The sequence below is a fragment of the Emiliania huxleyi genome (genome assembly GCF_000372725.1).
Source record: "Emiliania huxleyi CCMP1516 unplaced genomic scaffold EMIHUscaffold_230, whole genome shotgun sequence".
NCBI classification, from domain to species: domain Eukaryota; phylum Haptophyta; order Isochrysidales; family Noelaerhabdaceae; genus Emiliania; species Emiliania huxleyi.
The window spans coordinates 40794-49866 of record NW_005200332.1 but is presented as its reverse complement, the minus strand read 5'-3'; the positions used below and the strand labels follow the sequence as shown (position 1 = coordinate 49866).

The 9073-nt window shown below is 63.0% G+C and overlaps 3 protein-coding genes across 3 annotated transcripts; 2 read left to right on the top strand and 1 right to left on the bottom strand.

The window, feature by feature from the left end:
- Positions 1 to 659: 659 nt before the first annotated feature.
- Positions 660 to 1380, bottom strand: EMIHUDRAFT_366704 (hypothetical protein). Its single transcript, XM_005779385.1, has one exon. The coding sequence runs from the start codon at positions 1366 to 1368 to the stop codon at positions 940 to 942; it is 429 nt and encodes a 142-aa protein (XP_005779442.1). The 5' UTR covers positions 1369 to 1380; the 3' UTR covers positions 660 to 939.
- Positions 1381 to 3531: 2151 nt separating this feature from the next.
- On the top strand, positions 3532 to 4617 carry EMIHUDRAFT_236083 (hypothetical protein; the record flags this gene model as incomplete). Its single annotated transcript, XM_005779384.1, has 4 exons — positions 3532 to 3768; positions 3852 to 4116; positions 4192 to 4376; positions 4546 to 4617. 4 exons carry the CDS (start codon positions 3532 to 3534, stop codon positions 4615 to 4617), a joined length of 759 nt encoding a protein of 252 aa, XP_005779441.1.
- A 1549-nt stretch (positions 4618 to 6166) lies between these two features.
- EMIHUDRAFT_457222 (hypothetical protein) lies at positions 6167 to 7081 on the top strand (the record flags this gene model as incomplete). Its single annotated transcript, XM_005779383.1, has 3 exons — positions 6167 to 6425; positions 6494 to 6575; positions 6651 to 7081. Coding segments are annotated over 3 exons (684 nt in total), but the record flags the coding sequence as incomplete, so codon positions are not given.
- Positions 7082 to 9073: the final 1992 nt, after the last annotated feature.

Genomic DNA, 9073 nt, shown 5'->3' with positions numbered 1-9073 from the left:
CGGGTGATCCCGCTTTGGTGGCTGAAGGGCCCGATGGTCCTGTCACATTCGTGTTCCGAGTCGTGGGGGTAGAAGAATTCGAGTAGAAATCGAGTCAGCACATCCTTGTAGTACAGCGGACCGCCAGGCTCGCCGGCAGCATCCGCAGGGAGGCACCAGTCTTCTGCGAAGAGCTCAACAGCTGCGGCCGCGATGGTAGAGTCGGCCGCGGTTCGAGCGAGCAGCTTTTGGCTGCGGGATCGAATCGCGGAAGGCGCATGCCCTCGCGGAGCGCGCGGGTGTGCGAAATGCGACAAAAGACGAAAGACGACAGGCGCCTGAGCGCTGTACGCCTGAACTTTTGTCGCCGCAATCGCCACCGCCGCCATCTTGACGAGCAGCGCGAGCGCGCTCGTCGGCGGCCAGCCGTCGCGGGCCGGGCCGAGCCCGGCCTCAACCGGCCGCGCCGCCGCAGCAGGCCCGGAGGCCCACATGGCGGCCGACCAGCTGTCTCTGCTGGCTCTCTCTCTCCTTTACATACGTCTCTCCGCACACTCGCGAGACTCGGAGAGTACTCCTCGTCATCCCTCGCCACTCCATCATCTCCTTTGCCACAGAGCCAGTCGGTTGGTCCGATCGGTCGAAGGGTGTCGCTCATAAGAGCCAGCGCATAAGAGCCAGTGTCTCAGTGCATGTTTCATAAGAGCGGTCAGCCGGGAATACACGAAAAGCACACCAAAAAACTTCCTGTGCAGCGGCGCAGCCACGGGGTCAGGCGTGCGCGCTGGTCGTCGCTCTCTTGACTCTTCGCTCTCAAGTGAGCCATGGTCGGCTCGGCTGTCTCGGCGCGGCTACGCGCGCCCCCAGCAGAGATATGTGTTTGTTGTCTGTCTGTGTCGTGTCAGCCGTCATCCGACACACACGTAGCACGCGTGCCCAACAGGCCATCCATCGGCGCCGTCACGCGTCCATCGCAATGTTCGATTCACTCTGCGCCTCGTCCTCCTCCTCCGACCCCTCCTCCTCGAGCGATCCGAGGGAGGCGAGTGTCGACCTGCGAGGCGACGCGCGAGGGGAGAGCACGTCCGGCGTTGGGAACGTTAGCTCCATCGCGGCAGAGGAAACGGCCTCGCTCCCGACCAGATCATACAGCTGTCGCAGCGCCTCACCCGGCGGCACCTTCCCGTTGCTCAGGCTGGCGTTGAGCTTTCGGAGCCGCCGGTCGGACGTGGTGAGAGCGCACTGGAAGATTAGCTCGCCGCAGCTCACGAGAACTGTCCGCCGTGCTTCCATCGAACTGTCAAACAGCGACGCACACAGTTCGTCAACGAGGGGCTCCTGCTTCTCCGTCGCCACAGGCCCAATAACAGCCTCCTCGTTTGACACCATCGAGGCGCCTCGTTGGATGGAGCGCTCAACGGCCTCTCGATGGTCGACCCGGGACAGATTTTTTTCTTTTTTATGCTTATCACAGAGCCTGCAACTGAGGGCGAGGGCCAGCAGTATACGACGACGACGACGTCTCACACCCCGCGCTAGCCAGCGCCATCAGCCCCTCACGGCCCGGCCCAACCTCCCTTCGCCTCGCCTCCAGTGCCTCCAATCAAGTCGCACCTCTCTTCTTCAGCGAATGCAGCGGCACCGCACCACGTCAGAGGTGCCGGGCCGACTGTGGCGGACCTGCATGCCCAGCCATGCCCCCCACTCCCCACCCGCTTGGATCGATCAGCTGACAGCTCCACACCAGCTCCACCACCGTGTGTCGTGTCATGAAGCATGAGATAATTAATAGAAAGCATGAACCATCGCGGAAAGGTCTGGTCTCCAAAAAGAACTATCGGCGCCCGCCGCGCGCGCCCGCGCCCCGCCCCTTTTGCGCAGCAACACCTTAAATTTCATGGCCCTCCAAATTCGTTCGGGTCGGAGCGTAGGCTAGCGGAGTGGGCCCCGAGTTTGAAAAGGGCGACGGACGCTTGCGTTCTAGCCTCCAACAACGCCTCCCCGGCGCAGAGGGGCCCCCGGAGGGATGCTCAACCGCTCCACGCCACGGTCCTATTCCGATTTCGGGCCAATTCTTACCTGTGTCGAACCTGTGTGCTGTGCGAGACACTTGGCTTTGTTGAATTCTTATCTTTGCACGGCCATACTAGGAAGCCGCCGGATGTAAGTGGGGCGGGTTTGCTGCTGCGGGGTCCCCCACTGTCGCCCGGGGTCGTGTGAGGGGTGGGCACGACCAGTAGGGACCCCCTCCCCCGGGCCCCGCTCTCAGTTGGGGCCTCCGCGGCCGAGTGGGAGATATTGGATAGGAAACGGGTCGATTTGCAAAGTGGGGCGCCGGGCCCGGCCGGGCCCGGCTCGCTTACGTCCGGGGCCCAGCTATATCCGGCGGCTTCCTACCGCACTGAACACTGTCGACCAAGAGGCCGCTGCGAGGGCTGCTGCGAGGGCTGCTGCGAGGGCTGCTGCGAGGGCTGCTGCGAGGGCTGCTGCGAGGGCTGCTGCGAGGGCTGCTACGAGGGCTACTGCGAGGGCTGCTGTGAGGGCTCCTGCGAGGGCTGCTGCGAGGCGAGCCTCGTGCCTGGCGGCCGGGCCGTAGCAGCAGCAGGAGACTCGAGGTTCGGGCCGTCGCGTCACAGCGGCCGGCAGGGAGAGCTCTGCTGGAGTTGGCGTTGGTCTAGGGCACCAACACGCTGTCCACCAGAGCCTGGCCCACCGGCCGGCAGCGCGCGTACCGAGCTGTCCGTGTGACCGGTGCCTTCGGCAGCGGCCGCGGGCGGCTGCAGCCGCTGAGGATCTCCAGGTCGGCTCCCACGGTGGCGGCCGCCAAGGGCAGCCACCATCGTGGGGACGCGCGAAAACTTAAAACGAATTCGTCCGAGGAAGAGACATAGCACTTGAGCACTTGAGCACTGGATAGGGTCGATTCCGCATGGTACGGGACCCCTAACGACTGCAGAGGCAGTCTGGTAACGCCCGGAAGGCGAGCAAGGGACCGGGACGAGCCGAGGGCTCGCCCCGGCGGGCGGAAGAAGGGGCTCGGGGACCGGAGTCGGGCGGGCGCACATGAGGCGTATCTGTCTGTGTACGTGCGTGGAGTACAGTGTTGTGTGTCCGTTAGCTCCGAGTAGAGGGGGCGTTCTGCAGTTAAGTAAGGGGAGACCCGGTACACGGAACTAACCCTCAGAGACCCGTGTTTACTTTACGGCCCTTTCCCCGCGAACGCGCACCCCCCCTAGGGATCAGGGCTCTCTAGCCCGTAGCCCGATGCCGATCATCCGGCCCGCTGGGTGCGCTTCTTAGCTCCCCGACCCTGCCTGGATGTGAGTGAGGTTGCTAACTGCACTCCAAGTGCTCCAAGTCACTGCAACTTTGAACCGCGAAAACCGTTACACGCCAGGCGCTCCACGAGCAATATCCCACGAAAGGACACAGGCGGGGAGGTGCATGCATGCACCGGTCACTCGGGTCTCAAGTCGACTTGGAGCACTTGGAGTGCAGTCATCAACCTCACATCCAGGGCCAGGGAGCTAAGAAGCGCACCCAGCGAGCCGGATGATCGGCATCGGGCTACGGGCTAGAGAGCCCTCGACCGCTCTCGTCTTTTTCATTGAGGATGCGGATAGATCGTGCCACGATGGCGGAATGGCAGCAGCCGCGCACGCTGTGACTGGCGTGGGTGTGGACCTTCTATCAACATGCGTAATGGCAGCGCGGACGAGGATGCTGAGCGTCGGATCCGGCGATGCCTCGCAGCAAGCATCCATCGTCCAATCCGGGCACAACAATATCGTGACAACATTCTACGACTGCAAGACAGAACTGCTTCGGAAGTACCCGTGCGCGCACAGCACGTGGAATACCTTGAATCGCAGGCCGATGGTGGCGTCAAGTACGAGATCGATGCGACAAAGCTGCACACGTACAACCTCGGCATGATTGATTTGATTTTCTTCACGTTTCCGCACAGCGGCGTCCCAAACAGCAGTCCAGATAATGTGCCGTCCAACCAATCCCTGCTTCGATCTTTCTTGGATTCAGCAGCAACGATGCTAAATCCGAATGGCGAGATACAGATCACTCTCAAGACCGGCCAGCCTTACGATCAGTGGCGCTTGCCATTGCTACTGCAAGAAACCTGTGGCCTCACTCTTGTCGACACCCGAGAGCTCGACAAGTCGCTCTTCCCTGGCTATGTTCATCGTCTGACACAAGGTATGGACGGACCTTTGAAGGAAGTCAAAGACAAGAGTGCAAAGGTCTTTATCTTCAATTCAGCATGCACGGACGACGGAACAACCCAAGCGCCCATAGACTTGACAGGGAAGCACGTCTCGGTGATCAGTCTGCCACTGGACCCGTTGACAGACGAAGATGCTGCGATGGGTGCAGAGGCTATCGTGAGGAGCGCTCTTGGAACTCGTGCAGGTCTCAATGTGCTTGACATTCGCCGCGAGTTCGACGAAGCTCTCCGCCCAGACACCCGTCAACTCAATCGCATCTTGTACAACTACAAACGACAAGATGGCGCTAACCTCTTTGAAATGTTCGAGCCGCCGCGAACCAAAGGCAAAGACAAACGAGGCTCGTCCAAGCCGCTTTGGCGACTGCCTGCGACCGGACGAAGGGATTGAGAGGTGACGTGTGAGGTGTGTGATCGAGAGGTGATGTGCTTGAGCCTTGAGATGCAGTATCGTGTAGACGTATCGTGTAGACGTCATTTTGTTCGCGTAGCAGTTTGCGACACACACACAGCGAACATTGATTGAAGGGAACATATCAATCTTACTCTCAAGTCTCATCAATGTACGGTGACGAGACAATGACTCGCGTGCGCGCAGCACACACCCGCCGGCTACCTTCCCATCAATCAATAAGACGAACGCCGAGAGGGACGACTGGCGCTTTGTCGCGGCCGCCGAGGACCAGGCCCTCTTCTGGTTCTTGCTCTTCATCCGGCACGACCTCGGCGTACTTCCATCCCGACGCCGTGTATACTGGGGCACCGTCGCATGTTTTCTCTTTGCCTGTGTTAGTGCCAGTGCGAGCCAGTCCCGTGCCCAGTGTTGTGCGACCAGGTGGTAAAATTCTCTTTGCACACCCCCTCCCCAACGGGGGCAGGACAGCTGTCGGACTCCTGCTGGGCGACTCTGCTTGCTCGGCTCTTCCCGCGCCAAAGCAGCTGCCCAGGAGCGAGCTGTGGAAGCGGCTGCGGCAATAGCAGAGCGGAAGCGGGGGCACCGGCATGGTGGCGGCTCTGTTCCTTACGTCGCTGCGCGACAACGGCCGCCTCGCCGCCCGCTTCTGCTCGGCGCCGGTGCTTCGGCTGCCCGTGCTCCTGCTATGGGTTGCCGTCTTCGGAGGCTCACTTCACGCGCCGTGCACGACCTTCTTTTACCTCTCAGTCGGCGCGAGCCAGGAGCAGGTGGGTAACATAAGCGCAATCATCAGCGTGGTGAGCATGTTGACGGTGCCGCTGTATGGTCACTTTATCGATGCCACTGCCGGCGCGCTCGAGGCAGTCGCGGCCGCCGGGTTCTGCTGTGCGCTGGGCTGCGCCGTGCGGGCCGCCGCGCTGAGCGTGGCGTGGCTCTACGCGGGATCGCTCGTGCTCGGCTTCGGAGCCGCCTCGTTGCTGCCCTCGGTGCTGTCCCACCTCTCCTCGCACTGCGCGCCCGACGAGAAACGCAAAGTCGTGGCCGCTGTCGCATTCCAGACGTCGCTGCTCCGGCTGGACGGCCAGTCTAGACGCTGCAAGATGCTGAATCAGTACTTTGACCGCTGTAGTCTCTCCCGTCTCTGCCACGATCCCGAATGCACGCGAGGGACTGTGTATCACGGCGGGCCTCCGCTGACCGCGATGTTGCTCGGTGCTGGCCACGCAGGTTGGCAAGAGCCTCTACCCGCCCACCGTCGCGGTCCTCGCCGCCGCCGGTGCCTCTCTCGAGTTGCAGTACCGGGTGATGATGGGCGTCTGCCCTTTCTTTTGCGTCGCCGGCTGGGTCGCTCTCTCGCTCCGACGCAAGAGGAGCGCGCTGGCGCCGGTGCCGCCACCGCCGACGCCGACGTCGCTCGCGCCCGCGCCCGAGCTGGCTCCGCCGCTCAAGCAGGAGGTGGGGGCGGCCAAGGGCGGCCAGAGCGGCGGCGCCTCCTGGCCTCCCGTCTTTGTCGCCACCGCCGCCGCCATCGCCGCCACTGCCGCGGCGAGGCAGAGTGGCGCTGTGCTGTGGCCGCTGTACCTCCGCGATGGGTTCGAGTGGGGCGCCGCGCAGTTTGCGGGAGCCCTGCTCGCCGAGAACCTCGCCTCGATTGGCGCCCTCTTCTTCCTGCCGCGTGTCGCGCAGCACTACGGTGCCGCTGCCGTCGCCGTCGGTGGGCTTGCGAGCGCCGCCGCGTGCGCCGCCCTCGCCTTCCGCCTCCGCTCGCCGCCGATGCACGTCGCTTGTATGGCGCGTTTTGCGGGGCGTCCCGCCCGCACCGCGTATACCCGCCCCACTCGCTTGGCGCGGCTCGTCAGGTGTGCCTCCTCTCCGGCCTGTCGCTCCTCGATGCGCACTTGCGCGCCCTTGGTGCCCTCTCCGCGCCGCCGTCGCTGCAGGGCGAGCCTTCGCTGAGAGAGGCGCCCGGTCCTCGCTCTGCCGAGGCATCCTTGACCGTGGGCCGGGTCCTCACAGGTCGCGCCTTTGCCTACCTCGGCGTGCTCTCCTCCCTCGGCACCGCAGTCGGCTCGCTCGCAACCCACCTCTATGCCGCGCACGCGACCGCTGCGCTCCTCCCAGCCGCGGTCGCGCTAGCCTCCAGCGCGCTTTTGCTGCTGCCCTTTCAGGGCGCGCTAGCGCCCGCCCCCGGTGTCGCCGCCGACGGGAAGGAGCGTTGCGAGGCCGAGTGGCCGGAGGAGGGCGGCGGCGTGGACGAGAGGGCGGCACTGCTGCGCACAAAGGCCACGGTCAGAGTTTTCACAGAGTAAGTGGGCGTGCCGGTGTAGAGCCGTGCCAGTCATCACTCCTCACGATCTAACCCGGTCTAACCGAGAGGGCAGATTGGAGAGATCTCGAGGAGTACACACAGAGATAGACCCTCCATCCATAAGAAAACTCTAACCTGATCGGTCGTACTGACCGCCGACAGATCACTCCAGACAGCAGACAGGCCGACGTCTGCACGCGGCCGGCCGGGCGAGAGGCTTGACACGATTGCATGCAGCATGGCCCGGCATGCGCCGGAATTCCCACAAAACTAGTAAAAAATCGCGGCAAAAAAATCTGAAAAATCGGGGCGCCTGCGGCGGGCCATGGGACCCCCCCGCATGGGTACCCTCTAGGGCCCCCGCGCCCCCCCAGAGCGCCGAGCAACAGCAGCACGTGTCCACGCATGCACGTCGTTCTGAAAGCGCTGCCGCGCCTCAGAGTGGAGCAGCCGGTCCGCGGCCGTAAACGACTGCACTTGTGAGGTCGTGTTTTCATCCAAGATGGGCTTCTTCCCCCGAGATGCAGTGTGGTTGACCCGGGGAAGAGCGTCTCCACCACCCATGGCCATGCATGCGTCAAATTCTTCCAGCTGAAGTCGGGCACGCACGAGACAGAGGAGGCCAGGCGCCTCTTCTAGCACTCCCACAAACAACGCTTCGCGGACACGCCGCTTCGCAAGCTCAAGGAAGCCGTCCCTCGTGCCATCCATCGCCAACGATGGGTCGAAATCGCGATCTGTGGCGCGACTACCGCCTAGGAGTCGAGTTTGCCTGTTGCGTGGATCAAAGCCACAGTAGCGTTTCGCTGAGGTCACCGCCTGCGAGGGCAGAGACACCGGGCCCGAGAAAACACCCACCCAGCGCTGGAACGAGATGTTTCTGTAGCGGTGAAGCTGAGACCCTCGACCATGTTGGCAATGCTCCCACATGGAGATGACAATGGCAAGTGGTTCCCGCAACAGCAGGATATGGCTGATTTGTTGCTGCTGGCGATGCCAAAGCAACTCGATCCGGGGCTGCTGGCTCGCTATGCTGCCTTCGGTGAACACAATATTGCACGTTGAGTTGGCCGTGGATGGCACGCGTCTGCTCTCCAACGTTGAGGTGAATGGGTGATTGCACGGCTGCACCGGGCAGAGAGTTCGCTGCGACCGGCCAGAGAGGCTGCAGAGGGTGGTGAGAGCCCTCCCGAACGAAGATCCGCCCGCCTTTGATATGTGGACAAAGTAGAACATCTGGTGCGGCGGGCTAGCGGAAGGGCATGGCGGCGATGTCGTTGTTGGTGAGGGCCCTGGACTAGTGACCAGCACTCCGGCGGCGAGACACATGCTGACGAGGCACACACTCGCGCTCAACCCAGCCGCTGCTGCTGAGCCTCTGCCAGATCGAAGCGGGGCTGGAAGTTGTCGCGCGCACTGCGCATTGGCGCCGCAGGCTTGGGCCTTGGCCGGTGCGGCCTTGGCCGGTGCGCGGTGGCGCCGGCGGGCGCTGCGTGGCGTTATTTTTCTAAATCAGTGTGTATACACGGGGGGCTCTAGGCTAGTTCCATTTCACTCTGACACGCTAATCTTGAAAACGTCCAACGGAGCTCCGTGTTGCTCCCAGCGCCCTCCCCCGCGCTTCCTGCGGCCCTAGCCGATGATACTAGCATGGGAGGTCATCTGACTACCGCGAGAGCGACCCAACTCGTCGACATCGTCCAATGATGGTGCCGCAAAGTCAGCCTTCGGAGGCTATCGGTGGGGTCGAGCCGGCGGTAGCCGTGACATGTGGTTCCACCACCCCTCGTAGGCTTTGCCTCTGACCGCCACCGTTCCCAGGCTGCCTAATGGGATGGAAAGGAAGGCTCGGCGAGCGTATAGAAGCGTGCTCGACCTCGTCGTGGCAACCTGTACGGCAGCGCTGGTAGGCGCGATGAGCGTCGTGCCACCTGACCCGAGACGGGTCGCAGGCGTCGTACCGAGCGTGTCGAGACCGTGTCATGATGTGATCTGCACGGGTGAGTCACGTCGGCGTCAAAGGAGCGACGTGCGACCTGTCCGAGCTTGATCTCTGATCTCAGCGACGTCGAGTCGTCTCCGGCGCGCGACAAAGGTACATCCCCAGGACGCGCAGAGGCAGCTGCGACCC